The sequence below is a fragment of the Fundulus heteroclitus genome, chromosome 7 (genome assembly GCF_011125445.2).
Source record: "Fundulus heteroclitus isolate FHET01 chromosome 7, MU-UCD_Fhet_4.1, whole genome shotgun sequence".
Classification (NCBI taxonomy): Eukaryota; Metazoa; Chordata; class Actinopteri; order Cyprinodontiformes; family Fundulidae; genus Fundulus; species Fundulus heteroclitus.
The window spans coordinates 30,432,505-30,450,180 of NC_046367.1; the positions used below are offsets into that span (position 1 = coordinate 30,432,505).

At 40.5% G+C, this 17,676-nt stretch overlaps 1 protein-coding gene across 13 annotated transcripts in view; it reads right to left on the reverse strand.

Moving 5' to 3' along the window:
- Positions 1-1,281: 1,281 nt before the first annotated feature.
- dip2a (disco-interacting protein 2 homolog A) overlaps positions 1,282-17,676 on the reverse strand; it is a 65,036-nt gene continuing 48,641 nt past the window's right edge. For 6 of the 13 annotated variants that reach the window (XM_036139468.1, XM_036139471.1, XM_036139467.1 and 3 more), the window contains 25 exons: positions 17,136-17,229; positions 16,687-16,806; positions 16,452-16,566; positions 14,552-14,691; positions 14,174-14,310; positions 12,735-12,815; positions 12,113-12,240; positions 11,868-11,982; positions 10,580-10,781; positions 10,351-10,460; positions 9,328-9,408; positions 7,959-8,076; positions 7,744-7,865; positions 7,508-7,619; positions 7,270-7,379; positions 7,024-7,154; positions 6,761-6,929; positions 6,148-6,318; positions 4,840-4,869; positions 3,703-3,764; positions 3,507-3,564; positions 3,318-3,392; positions 2,062-2,236; positions 1,820-1,943; positions 1,282-1,711 (listed from right to left, as the gene is read on the reverse strand). In XM_036139468.1, coding sequence (XP_035995361.1) covers positions 1,459-1,711; positions 1,820-1,943; positions 2,062-2,236; positions 3,318-3,392; positions 3,507-3,564; positions 3,703-3,764; positions 4,840-4,869; positions 6,148-6,318; positions 6,761-6,929; positions 7,024-7,154; positions 7,270-7,379; positions 7,508-7,619; positions 7,744-7,865; positions 7,959-8,076; positions 9,328-9,408; positions 10,351-10,460; positions 10,580-10,781; positions 11,868-11,982; positions 12,113-12,240; positions 12,735-12,815; positions 14,174-14,310; positions 14,552-14,691; positions 16,452-16,566; positions 16,687-16,806; positions 17,136-17,229 — 3,033 coding nt within the window. In that variant the 3' untranslated portion in view covers positions 1,282-1,458. Of the gene's footprint in view, positions 1,712-1,819; positions 1,944-2,061; positions 2,237-3,317; positions 3,393-3,506; positions 3,565-3,702; positions 3,765-4,670; positions 4,870-6,147; positions 6,319-6,760; positions 6,930-7,023; positions 7,155-7,269; positions 7,380-7,507; positions 7,620-7,743; positions 7,866-7,958; positions 8,077-9,327; positions 9,409-10,350; positions 10,461-10,579; positions 10,782-11,867; positions 11,983-12,112; positions 12,241-12,734; positions 12,816-14,173; positions 14,311-14,551; positions 14,692-16,451; positions 16,567-16,686; positions 16,807-17,135; positions 17,230-17,676 lie in introns of those variants that run through there. The other 7 variants (XM_036139472.1, XM_036139470.1, XM_036139461.1 and 4 more) reach the window with 4 other exon arrangements.

A 17,676-nucleotide genomic window follows, 5' to 3' on the forward strand; every position in this document is an offset into this window, starting at 1 on the left:
GGCGTTGAAATGCTAGCTAAGGTTAGCTCGTTCATAAACAGGAAGTGGAAATTCGGTTTTCACCTACTCGACCCAGCGATGGGACCAAGTCACTGCTACACAAGTCAAGTCCCGAGTAGACTTGCAAGTCCTCAGATGAGTACTAAACTTTATATGTTGAACTTTAAACAAGTCAAAATATTTAATTTGACATGAAAATAGTATTTTCAAAAATGTATGTTTTTTTTTCTTTTTAAAACACGTATTGTTTGCCAGATCACCTAGTAAAAAAAAAAAAAAGTAACTTCACAAACTTCCAACAAAACAATGCTGATTAAAATACTATTAAAATAACAAATTGAATCATTTAAACAACTGTATAAAGGTGAACTTTCTACAGGTCATTGATATGAAAGTCCAATTGAAGTCCCAATACAAGTCTGGTATGATTTAATCCAGTCAAGTCAAAAATCATACATTTGTGACTTGTCTGACTCGATTCAGAGTCATGATATCTCTCTCTGCCAGACCTCACCTCGCCTGTATAACAAAGCTAGTTTAACATTTTTAGGGTCTTTTCGTATTGAAACTGAACATGTTCTAAGTGGCTGGTTTATATTTTAGTGCAGTTTCCAGTGAGTTAGGCTGCTATATCCAATAGCCACCAGAAGAGAGCGCTGCATCCTCCCTCATTATATTCATTATATCCTTTATCATTCTCTGATATTTCCTGTTTTTAACAACAAACCAGAGTGTTCATCTGGAGTGAAATAATCAAATAAAATGACCAGCAAACCCTTTGAAAACGGTGTCTTTGGTCTTATATCTATACACCGGTACGGAGGAGTGTGTGAAACGTGCAGCACAAGCCGCAATTCTGTGTTTCCGACTCACATTGTGTAATAACAGCAACCCATCCTACCATAGCTGTGTGCTCCTTCATCAATGCATAATCACGATGTGGCCTGAAATTAAGGGTTTTTCCATGAAAAGTGTCGGACCTGTAGCATAAAGTTGCATCAAAATGACGTTTTAATCATATTTGGTGCACTGGCACGAGCGCACACTCGACATTCAACCTTTTTTGAGCTCAACAAAAATAAATTACATTTATTGGCACTCTAAACATCCCGCTGTGCTGCACCTGGGTTTGAGGAGTCCAGAGTTACGTCACACACCCAAAACTCACATCAGTAAAAGAAAAATGCCCTTTAAAAACGTTATTTGCTGATGCACAAAATCCACAAGGGAAACAGATGTGAGATTAGTCAGTTTTATACCTGCTAGGAGGTTTCTACTGTCTTTTTTTTTTTTTGTAATTGTTGTATCAACGTTTCAGTCTTATGCCATGTGTTCTGAAGAGCAAGGGTCTTTCAATCAAGGCCAAGCTCACACAAGCCATTTCTGTCCCGCTGCTCCGTGAGAGGGAAGAAATAAAAAACACAGGAGGAGGGAGGGGGCTTCCTGTAGACGGACCCCTCACATGTTGTACGCCACATAAATGGGGTCCAGCTGGTCGGCCAGGAATCCGTCTCTGAGGTGCATCCGCTGCTTCTCCCCTCTGGAGTTTATGGGGATGACGCCGGGGTCCACCACCACCACTACTCCCACGATGAGGTAGTGCTCCTCCAGGACGACGTTGGTCACCAACGCCACCAGGTCCAGGGCCTCCTGCTCGGAGCCCTCCAGCTCCACCACTACGACCAGGAGGTTGGTCCATGTGAACACCGCACTGAAGACATGAAGAAGGAGGATTTAAGGGAGGAGAGGGAATACGACATATTGGATATTTCTCATCAGATTATGATGACGTTTTTTGGAGCTGCTGCAGGTGTCTCACCATTCAGCTATGCTCTTGTGCGCACGGATAACAGAGGTCTCAATGTCGATGGGGTGATACCTCATTCCCCGCAGCTCCAGAGTCTCGTCAAGAGAGCCCACCACATAGAGGGCGTCATGCCGCTCTGACACACAAAAACGCGTGCGGAGTTTGTGTCACACATTTACAGACGTGACAATAGAGATATACTAACTAAGCTTTCCATAGTGAGGCATTTTTAAAATGGTATCCATCGCACTCACCTCCACTAGCATCGGTGAGGTCAGTGCGTCGCAGGAAGCCCAGATAACCGGTTCTTGCCCAGACCGTCTGGGTGTCTCCGAAGCTGAGCTTGGTGTTAAAGTGGTCAGCGTGCAGCGCCTCCTCGCCATAAACCGTGTAGTAGCCCGTGGCGTTGTGAGGACTGCTCACCCAGACCTGTGACACAGATAAAGATTGATGGTTAGTAGGGATGTTATGAGATGAACCGATTCTTTGATAGAATTTTATAGCTTGGAGAGTAGAGTTTGGATAGAAGTTTCATAGTTTGGAGACAGTTTGTGAAGTTTAGGTGAGAGGAGGAGATTGAAGAGAGTGAGGAGATGATAGAGGATGGAGCCAGCATGGAAGAGGAGGATTTTAACTATGTGAGCATATTTGACTTGATTTCTCCCAATAAGCAGCGCTTTAAGTGGGCAGGTAGTACCGTCACTTCTACATTTTTATCCCTTCTCGCAGCGAGACCAACAGGTGGTTTAATTTGCAAATTAAGCTTTTGAGAAAAGAACCCTTTACTGAAGACATTGACTCAGGTGGTTCACCATCACTAATGGTTACACTAAAGGTCACACTTTCTTCTGGTGGAAGTTTTAGATCTTGCACAGAGCCTTGCTCATGATTTACAATGTGCCTCTTGATTGAGGTGTTTTAATTAAATCAATACAATAGCTGTGCAACAAATTTTCGTGTTAAAAGTTACTTAATCTCAAGTTTACAGCTAAACTAAACTGTGCTCATATTTTATTTCTAAACTTATTTTATATCATCATAACAGGTTTTATGCTAACCTAGTGTATTTATCTGTCTGAGGGGGGAGAATTTAGATTGACTGTCCAAAATACTGTCAACTGGTCGTAACATTTCTCAATATATTCATTTTCTAAGGGAATACCTTTAATTGTCTGTTTGCACATTTGTTACCTGAAAAAGTTGGGTATGTAACAGAAAAGAACAACAAAAGGTACCCAATGGTGGGTGAAAGAAAAAACCAGCACCTTTAAATAATGGTCTGAAAATATTAACAAAATAACCTGGATTTATGAAAATAAAATTGCTTTACCAACAAAGTTTCAATTGGATTTCTTGTCCTAAGCTTTAGTAATTTACATTAAAGTTAAAGGATATGAAAATGCAAATGTTTGGATTAATTAGTCTGCTGGAAACTTTTTCTATAGCTTGAATTTTTTATATTTCTATCCTAGTTTTTCATTATTTGTTCTATTATTAGTCTTGGACTTACCTCTCCTAGATGTGAGTCTCCTAAAGGCCCTTTGGTCTCTGTGTTGGCAATGATCACTTTCACTCCAGGAAGGATCTACACAAGCAGACAGCCATGCTTCACTTTAACAACTCATTCACTAATTAAAGTGAATCCTCTGTACAACAAAAAAATAAAACATCTGTTCTTTTCGTGCTTATAGTTTTTCACCTTGCCAGACTCCATCAGGGGCAGACTGTGAGGGGATCCTCTCTCAACAAGGCGAACCCTGGCGAGGCAAACAAAATGAGCAGTGACTTACATTAAATAAATAGCAGAAACATAATTATGATATTATATTATATTATATTATATTATATTATAATAAGTTTGCTTGTGCTGGCAGTCTTGCAATGCTGCCCACTACCTGTCGTGCCGTAGGGCTCTCATATCCACATAAACAGTGGTGGGATCTGGTCCGGATGTTCCCTGGAATAAAACAGAGAGAAGTGGACGTTACCAAGCCGGTTGAGCCCTGATGTGACCTCTGTGTGCGGTCTGTGTGAGGAGGTGGAGGAAGCTGGTTATGAAACAGCTGCTGGGAAAGCAAGAGGCAGCCAGAAGCCGACCAGAAGCCAGGCCACATGAGTTAGGACTCAACCATGTACAGAGAGATATTTTCCTCTATCACATCCTCTGATGCCACCTACTGTAGGAACGGAGGGAAACACCCACGGCTGATTTTCCTGGAACTCCACCAGAAAAATAAATAAATATGATTTTACTTTACTCCCCTCCTGTAATTGTCTAAGGATCTAAAACCCTGAGAACTGTTTGTTGTGATTAAACGCCGGCCATGCAGCGGGATTTTAACCGAACCATTCCTCAAGCAGAAATTGATCCCATCTGTGGTGGGATTTGTTATCTTTGCTGCGGCGCACCCAGCGACAGCAAACGATGTTTTCCATTAGTCCTTTGCCAATGTGCGGACGGCGCCGTCGCTAGCAGTCACTGTTTTGAGCGAGCGAGGTCTGTGAGGTGAAGAAAACGAGCTAATCTAGCTCAATCTGGCCAATCCGTGAAGCATAGCAGCCGTTTCAGCGGCAGATCTTTGTTGGAAAATATCAACAACTCTGTTAGTGTTTGCCAGGAAACAAAAGACACAGTTATCATTGTAAAACCAGCTACAGATTATATCTGAAGCTGAACAAGCTATAGTTTCTTATTCTAATCTTTATAAAAAGATGTCTAAAAAGGTGCAAATCCTTTATTTAAAAAAAGCTCCTAAATATTTTGTGAAAACAATAGTCAATCAGTATAATGTGGTCAATGACAGCTAATAAATCCTCTCAAAGGATAGGTGAGAATTTTTTGCAAGGAAAACTGGCTAAAACAAAAAACAAATGAAGCTAAATGAAGCCAAGCCTCATTGAAACGAAAAATAAAAGCAAATGAGGATAAATGTGAACTGAGGCAAAGCACGTTTAAACATCATGCAAGAGAAAGAACAAACGGGCACAAAAGCACACAGACTGAGCAAACAGCCACTCTCATCCCACAGTACCTGCTCAGCCAGTTTCCCTAACCTGTTGGGCTGACAGGACACGACAGGACAGGGCGGGACAGATAGAGATATACATGTATGTGTTCATATATAGATACACGTGGGACACACACAAATAAAACTGCACCAAAAAAAAAAAAAGAGGAAAACAGGAAAAATTTACCAGGACTTGGAAACTAATTTCAGAAACCATGTTGAGAACGACTAGGTGCACGTTGTACATGACCTAATAATAACTTTTAGAACTTTGGATTTGAGATAAAGTTTTAATTAATCTTGTTATTAAGCTTTTCTTAAAGGCTAAAAAACTAGTTGTATAACAAGGTTCCTACTAATTTTAGATCTTTTTTTTTTGCTTTGACCTCAATGTTTAACAATCCTAAAACAAAAAGCTCCTGCTATGGCATTGTATATTTTCTGGCACCTAAACAAACTTAGATCATCTCAATTTATTATAAAGTCTGGCCTGTATTATCCAAAAGTATATAAAGATTATAAAAACAGAGGGCGTGTTCAGTGGTACTTTTATTTTGTTTGTTGAAAAACCCAAGAATGTGGAGTTTGACTAAAACAATCCTAGTAGAGGAAACCGGTCCAGTTCAGAACCAGGATATAAGGGGAGGCCATAAAACAGTAAAAAAAAAAACAGTAAAAAAAAAAAAAAAAAAAAAAAAAACCGCCAATAAGTGGGCATTAATTAATGGGTTCTGTAAAAAAAAAAAAAATTAACAATCAAAACGAGAAATTAACTCGACCAAAATTGCAAGTTATGATGCGGTAAATCAAGGACAAATGTTTAGGTTTATATTTCTCTAAATATAAATTACTGCTAAAGCAACATTTTCATTTTTTTTATTTTGACTTCTGTCTTTAAGAGAAAGAAATACCTGAGTCTGTAAACTGTGTTTTTCAGATTTATCCAGGAGACCTGGGAGATGATAAAAATCAAATCTCACAATATTTTAGACTTTTCAAATCTGTGCAAGAACCCTGTTACAAGTTAAAATAAACCAATTTAAAGAATTAAATGGATTATTTAACTACTGTGTAGTACCACAGGAAAAAATGTAATTAATTATATAAAGAATGAACTGAAGCTTAATATAAAAAGCACATTATAGCACTTATAATTTACAGAGATTTCATAATTCTCTCTGGCGCCTAGTTCTACTTTACCCTTTTTGCTTTAATATTAAGAGCACAAACTCTGACACAAGAAGACAACCATAACAACACACATCTAAAACCCTGCCACCACCATCGTTTTTTAATGCACTTTGGAGGCGTCATCCTTTAGCTGCTGCTTACCTGCAGACAGATTGCTACGTTCACTCTGCAGCCGAAGGTGGTGCTGACGGCTCGAGGTGAGAGCCCCAGGTCTTTGAAGATCTTGGAGAAGGACTGGGTGAGGGTGATACGAGGCCTCTCCTCTGCCACCACCATGCACGTTCGCACACAGGACAGATTCACATTTCGCAACTGGATGAAGGAAAGGAAAGAGCAATTAACGGCGATAAAATGTATTAATATCAAAACTAAGCTGCAGGAAATGGATATATACTAGAAATCCAACAAAAGCGTGTAATACCTATGTGCCTAAATATTATATTAAAATGACCTTTTTAATGCCCCTGCAGGCTTTTTCTTTTGATAGCAGTAATAACTGCATCGTTACAAACAGCGACATGTTTCACACAGCGTACTCCGACAGTATAGCACTTTATGAATATTTTATAGGTCATTTATGTAACTGAAAGCCTCATCCAGGGACAGATCTTGCAAGCTAATGTAAGCTATAAATAATAGATGCGGTATTTGTTGTTGAAACCATGTTCCGTTCACGCTTTAAACAGCATTTCTGTGCCACGAGCATTACATGTTTAAACAGGTCATGTGTTAACGGTTTGTGGGTGAAACTGACCCGTAGGGCTTCGGTCTGTGAGCCTAGACCCTTGGTGCACATCTCCATGACTGAATACGAGCAGAAGGTGACCCGGACCTTGTACTGGCTGACAGCGGCGAGCCAGAGAGACGCGTTACTCTCCAACTCCAGAGGAGGAACGAGGATCGACTGGTGGCCGGAGTAAACACTAAAACAGAAACGCGGAAAAACCACGCTGAGTGGGGTTATACGGAGGAGACTGGGTTTCTCAGTCCTTCAGCGGGTCGGAGCTGCTGGTTTACCTGCACAGGCACCAGAGAGCCAATCCCAGGCCGCAGTAGGGGTCCAGGCAGATGGCGATCTGCCGGGAAGGGTAGAGCTCACACTGCAGCTTGATGGAGCGACACAAGGCACTGGTGGCAGAGTGAGACATCTAGGAAAGACATGAGAGAAACTTGAAGACATCTGTGTCAACTTTGAAAAAAGATGGAAGAGTGAGAGGCGGATGTCGTCCCAGCATAACATCTGCACTGTGCGCTTCGACGTACTTTCACCCCTGCCAGGATCCCAGTTGTGGAGACACTGAAGTCCAGGTAAGCTAACATCTCCGGTGTGGGCGGTTTGTACGTCTGAGGACACTTCTTCCTGGGGAGGTCATCTGCAGAACCAAAGGGGCTTTTTACCACAGAGAAAACTAATCACGTCGTTAAAACAACATCGCTACGTGACCAGGGGAGCGCTGCCGGAAACCACTAGGCGGTGAGTGTTTGTTTAAACGATTTTTACCCGTGTCCATCACGGTGGGCCAGCTCTTAATGTCCACAGCTGCGGTAGCCTCTTTGGATTTCAGTAGCTTCATTATTGCTTGGGTTGTCAGGATACACACAGACTTACTGACCTGCAACGCGCAGAAAGGTTTGCGTCAGAAAAGAGAAACGCCATGCAAGCAAAAACGTCCCCTCGTTGGGACTTATGTCGGTATAAATCACATAAAGGTTTGGGCAAGAAACAGCTTGTTTGACCTCCACAATCATTTTGACAGTAGGCAGGGTGGTGGCCAGGTTCTGCGGGTGCGGGGGTCGAACGGTGACCGGGACACACCCGGCATACAGGCAGCCGTAGAAGGTCGCAATCAGGTCGATTCCTGCGCACACAGCATTAAGACGTGGAGGAAGCGGTGTTAAAGCTGTGCTGAGATTAACCGAGCAGGAACAGTAAATGAGCGGGGACATTTTACCCGGTGGGTAGACGAGTGCTACGTGGTCCCCAGTGTTGAGGCGTCCCATCAGCGCGGCCGCCACTCGCTCCGCCCGCTTGTGCAGCTGCAGACAGGAAGCTGTGCTGGCCACCGTGCCCTGAAGGGAAATCACAGATAACGTGGGTCCACAGCGCCTTATTAAGTTCACTCACAATTAAAGAGAGATCTTTAATTAACCCTGATTTTTTTTAAAAAAAGGTTAAGACAAAGAAAATACAGTAGATGCTTAAAATAACTGACTTGAAATCATTTTACTATCTCCCTTAAAGTGGCCACATTGTGAAGTGGAAATCATTTTTTGCATTAAATTAAAATATCTAAAATTAAAACAAACAACTGTGATATCAATGCATGTTTTTCAAAAAGGTCAGGTTCCTTCTGCAGTTTTAATAGTAAAGCCTGATAGCTTGTTATGCAAACTGAAATAATGATCTTTTGAAACAGCGATTTGTTCCCCACAAACTGAGCGTATCGCTTTACCAGGGTGCGTCAGTCCTTAACAAGCATTTCTGCTCCTAAAATACTAAAGTTAACCATAAATCTATGAGGGACATTTCTAGAGTAGGCAGGTGTCACACGTGGACCATTAATAAAACAGTTAAAATAAATTAATTAATTAATTAACAGCTGGATGATTGAACAAGGAAAGAAAGACAAGAGGAAGGATACACGTAAGGAAAGGAGGTGGAATACAAGGAGGGAAACAGAATGACGGCCAAGGAAGATTACAAATAAGAGAATGTAATAAGAGAATGTAGGTAATATACTCGCATTTAATGATGTATAAAGAATAGGAAGGAAGGGAGGCAGGATGGAAGAAAGAAGAAAGAACACAAAGAAGGGAAGAAAAAAGGTAGAAGGAATACAAGGCATGCATGGTAGGAATCAAGGCTGCAAGGACAGATAGGAAGGATACAGGGGAGAAATCAGGGACTGGAGTAAATAGTTAAAAAAACGTGTTTACAGTCGTATTCAATAAATCAGATTGTGCGTTCCGATGAGGCTCGGATTAAATGCCAGATTTAAAGTTTTTTTTGAAAATAACAACCATTAGGCAGATATTAAACATACTTTTAGGCTTGCATTAAAATTTTATTTCAGTATGATGTAATGTTCTAATCTTAAATTTTGTGTTTTCACTAACTATGTGCAGGAAATGATCATATTTAATAGAACTAAAGGCTTAAAGACATCAGTGTATGTGTAAATAATCAATATATAATGTGTTTCACTCTGGGAACGGAGTTATTGAAATAAATTTACTTTTCAATAATATTCAAATTTATAAAGTATGGCTGCTAAAAACTGTCAGGTTTCACACAGTTAGATTCGTTTCTGTAACCTTTACCTTAGAGTTGAGAACGAGGAACAGAGGATGATCCGGTGTGGCCTGAGCTCTCCACTGTAGCACATCCTGGATGTAGAGGAACTGTTGGTAAAACACAGAGACACACATTACATTCAGACTCTGGCGATTTCCGATGAAAACTGAAATAAAAAAAAAATGTAATATTTGGGCTCACAATTGTCACAAATGGATAAAACAGAGAGGGTGGATAATGGGATGAGTGACGGCAGAAAAAGTCCTTGCTTTGTGTTTTTATTCAGGGTAGCAAAAGTAGGTAAAAGTTTCCATCCGATTAAATAATCATTTGCAACAGTTTATAACTGAGGATAAGAATGAATATAACTTCCTTATTGCATAAGGATTGCAACTTCCTTATTTATATATTTACATATATAAATCAAGCAGAGCACTATGACGAAAGTGATAATGCTCCACTTGTGAGAATAAAATCTGTTGGGCTCTTTTTAGCATTAAGACAACAATTATTCTTGCCACATTGCCAGACAGGACACGAAAAAAAAAGAAAAACAAGTGATAATTTCGCAATTATGAAAAACAATTATGCTTCTCAATTTTCCTCAATTCATTTTATCAATTAATTTTAACCAATCTTGGGGTCAGAAATGTGAAAACACTGCAAAAACGGAACTAGAAATAAGTAAAATGTTCTTAAAATTTGTGTATTTGTCCTTGATTTGAGCAGGTAAATAAGATGATTTGCCAATGGAATAAGAATTTTGCACTTAGAATAGGAACAATTCATCTCAATCATCTTATTTCAAGTGCAGGATGTCTAATTATCTTATTTTAAGGGGTCAAAATACTCGTTCCATTGGCAGATAATCTTAATTACCTGCTCAAATCAAGGATGAATACACTAACTTTAAGAACATTTTACTTATTTTTAGATCAGTTTTTGCAGTGAAGAAATGTGTGCAGGTTGGTCTCTCAGACTTCACTCCCTGGAATCGGCTCCTTACCTTTGTGATGAGCAGCATGAATGAAATGAGGATGACTATCTACCTTACGTGCCTGGTCATTGTCCTCGAGCTGACCCAGGTCTCTCCCACAGGCTTGTGCTATCCTCTTGCCTGCCACCAGGTTGCCCACTATCATGGAAGCGGGACCGACCTCTGTCCAAGCAGCCAAATCATAACAGGTGTCAGTGAAGTCTGCACAGGTTAACCGCGTGGATTCAAAATAAACCGCATTACAAAGGAGCACTGAGGTCTTCCTCAGCAGATTTATCTACCAGGTTGCTTTTGTCTCGGTTTGGGCAGGTTGGTGACACACGTGTGAGGACACATGAGGACGTTGCAGGGATGCAGGGCGCCCTCCAGGAAGCGCTGCTTGGTCTCCGATATGTGGATGCCGCCCAAAGGAGCTTTAGGAAGAGTGTTGGCAGGCACCAGAGCCAGGCAGTACACCCCAACCTGGTGGATGCTGTCGATGGCCTGAAAAATACACAAGCACAGGTTCAATACGTGAAATATAAAACTGGACAAAAACAAATTTAAATTTCAAATTTAAAGTGAGCCTTAAGCTGATCGTAGAAAGACTACAGCTTTGATCTTCCAACTGGTTTCATAAACCATGTTTTATGGATGATTTAGGTGTAGTACTCATTTTGGTTTAGGGGCCGCATTCACCTCAATCTGATCTCAAGAGGGCCACACGAGTAAACTCATTGCAAGATTAAATAGAACTAATAAAAGTGGACTTGTTGTTGATTTTTATATTAAATGAATTTCACTTTTACACAATATATTATGAATAACCTCAGCGTTTTTAAGAGAAATATGTGCAATTTCAACAATACTTTTACTCAGTTAAACATTTACTTGTGCATTATGCATAAGAACTGATCACAGTGATTGTACAATGTTGAAAAACATTTATTCACATTTTTTGGAACTTAAAAACACTGTCCTGCATGACAAAATACATCAAACAGATAAAAATTAAGAAATGATTTAAAATCAATTTTCCAGTGCTACCATCTGCTGATTGAACCACAGCGCCCCTCGTGGACAATATAGGAACTGCAGATTTCCAATTAAACGAAGTACATGTTTTTTTATATATATATGATTGTTTTATCATTCTCTTCCCTTTATCTTCTCTTTCTTTCACCGTTTCTTTTTTTCTTCTTGTTCTTCTTTTCATCTCCTACTTTCCCATTGTAGTGTCCATATCATTTGAGATACTCCCCGCATGAATCATAATAAAACTATTCACATTCATAAATCAAGAGGAGCACTACGGAGAAAGCTGACTGCTCCACTTGTGAAAGTCAAATCTGATGAGCTCTTTTTGGCATTAAGACAACAATTATTATTGCCACATTGCCAGACAGGACACTGGAAAAAAAAATAATTTTTTATTTTTATTTTTTTTTTAATAATGATAATGCATTTAGCCACCGGGCCAGACTAAATTGTTTGGCGGGCCGTAACCAGTGTAGTATATTAGTGGTTGTAGTTTGGAAATTCAAAGCTCCTTTTCTAACTCTGAGTCTTTTAAACAGAGGATGTCGGCACCTGAAGGACACGGCTCATCCACTGGAAGCTGTCCTCCTCTGAGGAGTCTGGCCTCTGCTCGGCCACCACCACGATCCTCTCGTCGTGCAGGACCGACACTGAAAACACGGCAATCCTGGAGGCAAAAGCACAAAATCAAACTATTGCCTCTGCAGCCGTGGGGGTCAATGGAGTCAGTAAACAACGCCAGACACACCAGTGATACAGCAAATACCAAATTCATTCAAAACTGCGGCCTCCTTTACCTTCCCCTGTACACAAACTTCATGGGCTCCACAGCCAGTGCCGTGGCGACCACATCATCGGCGTTGTGTCTCCGGCTGCTGACGACCATGAGGCCTTCCATCTTCCCAACGACAAACACAAGGTTGTCCTTAAAAAGAAAATCAAGCAAAGACGGTTGAGTGGACGGCTGCTGGGAGGGACCTATTTTAAAGCTTGGAGACGAACAACCATTGATTTGTCACAAAGGTTTGCGTTACATTAAGCGATGTCACGTAAAGTCAAAGTTTCCATCTATTTTGCGCGCAAACTAAACTGAAAAATAAACCAAATCCAGAACGTGAGAAAAAAAAAAATACAGATTTTTGCTTATTAAAATTAAATTAAATCAATCATCATCTTAAACTAGTGCAGAGGAAACATTAATCAATTCACATTTTTCTTAACTGCTTTTAAATCCTGAAAGATCCTGAATTGTTTCTCACGAGTTAAATACAAAAAGCTACTTTGCTAATTGCTAGTTAATGGATTGATCATGACAAATATTCAATTTCAGTGTTATTTTAACACGTTTTAGCCTAAGCCAAAGGCATAAAAATGTATAAAAGGCATAAAAATCCGCCGGTTTAATCAGATCAAACTTACTGGTCCCACAAAACCGAGCAGTGAGGTTCTGGTGAAAGGTCTGTCACTGATGGGAACTCCGGATGGTTTCACTGGGACAGTCTGCAACAAGACACAACACTGTTGATGCTTTGATTTTATCGGCAAAACACGCACACAGGAATCATCAGAAAACAGAAATCTGATGGTTTAAATGATTCCTCGGAAAGAGCTTAACTTTCATTAAACTCTTTTTAATGGTAAACAAGTTACCCAAAAGGATTTAAGATACCAGCGTCCATATTCACAAAAATTCTCAGAGAGCTCCTATCTTAGCCAGAAAAATCTTACCAGGGGGTCTTAGCTTAAGAGGGATTGAAATAAATGTTTATCTTGGTGAGGAGGTGAGGTTGACCCTGTTGCTACAGCTGTGACGCTGTCTTTCAAGAGCTGTGATTGGTTGACAGGGCAAGAACAAAAAACAACAACACAAATTCGCTCCTAGTGATCAAACGAGAGAAATTAACTGATTAGTCCGGATTCAGAAATGTCTGTCATGATGATAAACTCAACAAAATGAATGAACTTTATCTATGAGATATTAATGTGCGACCACATGTCAGCATTTTACTGGGAAAGCCTGTCTTGCTGGTTGGATTCAGCAAAACAAGTGACATAAAATGGAGGGGGGAAAAAAAGGTGGAAAAGACCAAATTAGACAGCAGCGAAAACTGGAGAGGAGCGTTAAGAAGTAAATTTGTCCCTGGATCGCGGAGCAAATACAACGACTTTGAAGTGTATCGCTGCAGATCAATGCATTTTTTTTATCTGCTTTTACGCACCAGCTTTGTGAGAAGTGCAGCTATGAAAAGCGAGGAGATGGCATCAAACAAGCAAAAGTTCTGGATGAATGTTTAGGCTACTGACATTGTTACGCAATACAGAAAATACTCAACCTTTTTATACTTTTTGTGAATTTCTTCACTTTTTATCCGTGATTATTCAATCTTTTTTGCTAATATTTATTTATCCTCAATCATATTACGTTACTAGCGCTGAAAATAATTAATTTCCCTCTATGGAGATGATGAAGTTTATCTTATCTACACATTAATAATTGTTTGATTGTTAAAGAAGTTTATGTTCTCATTTCCTCCAATGTTTAGGTGGTGGATCAGCCAATCAGCTCTCTCTGTTTCCATCATCTTCCTGCTTCAGACACTCTTAGGCTCACAAAATATCCTCCTCACTACTCCTAACATTCACATTAGAAACTCTCTTAAGGTCTAAGATGCTTTGTGAACAACTTTTATCTGACGGAGGTAAAGAAAAATCTTAGAACTTGGGAAGTTCTAAGAGTTTTCCTAAAAATGTCACTAAGACCTAGTTTTAGTCTTAGGATTCTTTGTGAATATGGGCTTTGAATCTTCCCAAAATACATTACGTGCATTTTATTAGGCATTAAAACCAGAGTTCCTGACCTCAAAGATGTTCTTGGTCATTCCTGGGAGACCGTAGTACGCTAAACGAGAGCTGCCTGAGCTGACGCAGATCTCTCCAACCTCGTCCGTCTGGCAGAGGAAAGGTGTTCCCTCCACTCGCACCACGCAAACAAGAGCTGGGAATGGAAATTGATGTTTTCATGTTTCAACCTTAAGTGTCAAAGCTCCTAGAGTCTGATGCGTTATTTTATTGCTAGATTAAATGCATCAAAACTAGAAAATAACAGTCAGCCAGTACACCAACACATAAAACAGCTTCAGCGCTTCAGCTCAGTATTTAAACAGGTACGTGTAGCAAAGTACCGTCAATGTAGTCTCACTGCTTTTCAGCAAAATGAAAAATGTGTCCTGCTTTACCTCCAGGCATGACCTGTCCCACGTCCTGCACTGTGAGGACGGAGAGTTTCTCCTCAGTGTCCACTCGGATCACACTGTGACTCAGGCCGCTCATGGACAGCACCGCTTTGCCTGGAGGAGGAACGCCCATCTCTGGAGGTCTGCAGGACACGCGCAGAAACACATGTTACTCCAGTTAAATATGCTTAAATATGCAGGCAAACACAGTCTGTTCTCTTTTTCATCCACATTGCCTCGCAAAAGTGTTTTCAACATTGTCCTGCATTAAATTATCAGACTTGTACGTTTTCTTTTGGGACTTTAATGTAACAAACCAATGCAAGTAAGTACAAAAATGGGGGTTGGAATGAATATTATACATGGTTTGCACACTTTTCTAGCAGTAAAAATCATAAAAGTGTGCTTTATGTCAATAACCTGCTTTGCTTTTATTCCTGTGAGTGATTTCATCTCAGCTCAAGTGCAGCAGTAGTGAATATTAGTGGACTTTACAAATATATCATGTCTGCAGGAAGAAAGCTATTATTGAAAGGAAGGTATTTCAAGTCATATTCACAGTTAAGCTCTGTAGGAGTTACAGCAAACATTACCTTCTTCTCATGCAAACATTTTTTGGTTTACGTGCAAAAATGTTTTTTGTAAAGCCGTAACACATCCTTCCCACAGTCGGAGATGGTAGTGACAGCACCATGCTGTGGGGGTATTCACAACTCTGACCCGTAAAGCTGGTCAGAGTTAACAGAAGAAACCCTGCTATAGGTTACAGACGGCATTAGCTAAATGTACCTTTTTTCAGCAGGATAACAACTCCAAACATCCACCCAGAGCTACGATGGCATGGTTTAGATTACATGTTACTTACTGTAATTTACTGTGATTTTTCAAGCTGTATTCAAACGAAATTTCATTCTGTACGCACTCTGTGCATACAAAATGACAAATAAAGTGTCTAAGTCTAAGTCTAAGTCTATGTTCATGTGTTAGAGTGGCTGAGTTAAAGTTCAAAACTAAATCAGTGGGTAAACTTGAAAATGTATGTTTACAGATGCTTTTCATCCAGACTGATCTTTGGCCATTTTTCAAAGACAAAGTGGCGTATTTTCACCTTCTAGATGTCTAAATCTGGTAGAACCAGTTATAACCCAAATCATTTTCAACTTTAACTGCAGCGAAAGGTTATAAAAAATACAGACTAGAGGTTGACCGATCCATGTTTTTTAAGGCAGATCCCGATACGGATTATTCTGACATCAGTCTAACCGATACCGATGTTTGCTGACGATTTTCGTGGGGCCGATTCTCGAGGCCGATATTGTTTTTTCTTCCTCCATTTACAAGATAAAAATGGCACAATAATAACAAATGATACACAAGTCTCAAAACTTGATTTTAAACCAGCTAATATTAACAATCGGTTTCAGACCGCAGTTTGAAAGTTACACAGAAAAAACATGCGTCACAACTCTTATGGCAGCGCTTTGTTTTGTCACAGCGAGAAAGGTTTGTGGTTGTAGCGTGAAAATGTTCATGGGGTTTGAATACATTTCCAAGACACTTTACTTGTTTTATACACACAACCCAAATAAATTTGACTCACTTCAGCTGCGTCTAGACTCAAACATACATTAATTAAAATGGGATTTTCACTGTAAAAACAGTGCTAGTGTCTCTATTCATAGCTTGTTTGTTTAGTCTCTCTCTCTCTCTCTCCTTTGTCTATCACTGAGTTCCTTAATCAGCAGAGAGCTGTGGATCAAGTCTGTTTTTTTTTTTTTTGTTTTTTTTACTGAGGAATAAATAAAAATGAGCTTTTCTTCCAGCAGGATACGACTGATGTCACAGAAACAGGTCAACCCAAAGAGGCGAGGAGCTTTAACTCTGTGTAGTAACAGACATTCACCTCCGGATGGCGACAGTCATTGCTTCTGAGGAGCTGGCACATGGGCAGATCACCTCAGGTCGCAGCCCACGTGCCTGAAACACATTGAGGAAGGCGTCGCAGGACGATATGGACCCTGCGTTAACACACACACACACACACACACACACAGTCAGTCTGACACATACGACACAACCAGCGCTAACAAACATTAATGTCTTATACCTCGGAGACAAATCTGTGCAGATGTACTCACAGGGGTTAGCTCCATCGGCTACGATCAGCATCCGCAGTGAGCTCAGACTGATGTCTCTCTGGTCCCTCTGGGCCAGCAGAGACCAGTGCATGTCCCTCGACTTCACCACGGCTACCCGCGCTGCACAGGTGATGGAGACACAAAGAGAATCACTGATGCAAGCCCCTCTTTCATCCAGCCTGACAGCCAATCACGCGTCCTAAAAATCTGACACGGAGGACCGGCTCTGATGCCAACAGGTAACCCAGTAAAGGTCAAAACATCACAGAGGGGGGATTTTATTCGACTCAATAGAGGTTTTTTTTTCTTTCATCCATCATCACTGGGAGGATAGAACTGAAGCAACACACTTGAGTGAAGTAAAAATAAACAATGGTAACAGTTTATTTTTCTAAGTTCACGCTGGCAGCCTGCATTAAGATAAATCCTAAGTATGATAATTCGCTCACCCTTGTACACGTGAACCTTCTGTATCCAGGACAGAGGGTTGACTTTCATCAGGGAGTAGGGGATGCTGATCACATGCATCCGGTTCATGACGCTCTGCCAGGAGGACCAGAAAGGCATCAGATAAGCTACGGCACATGTACCAGGTGCGTCAAAACGACTGAACATGATGTCACTGTAAACAAGATTTTATCGCTCGGAGCAGAGGAGCTGCGTGTCGGTGATTGTGCTGCATCAGAGGAGGAATCCAAACACGTCAAAACAAGTCAACTAGAAATAGGGTGTCAAATACTCTGCATGTCGGGACCCAATCAAAGCTGCGCCAGTCAGTTAAAGGAAGCAGACTTTTAAGAGATAAGAGGGTATTCTCCTTTAGGACCATTAGCTTGAATTATTTGCATGCTGGTAAGGTTCTCACAGGGCAGTTGGGTGATGTACACTGCAAAAATGGATCTAAAAATAAGTAAAATGTTCTTAAAGTTAGTGTATTTGTCCTTGATTTGAGCAGTTAAAAAGATGATTTGCCAATGGAATAAGATTTTT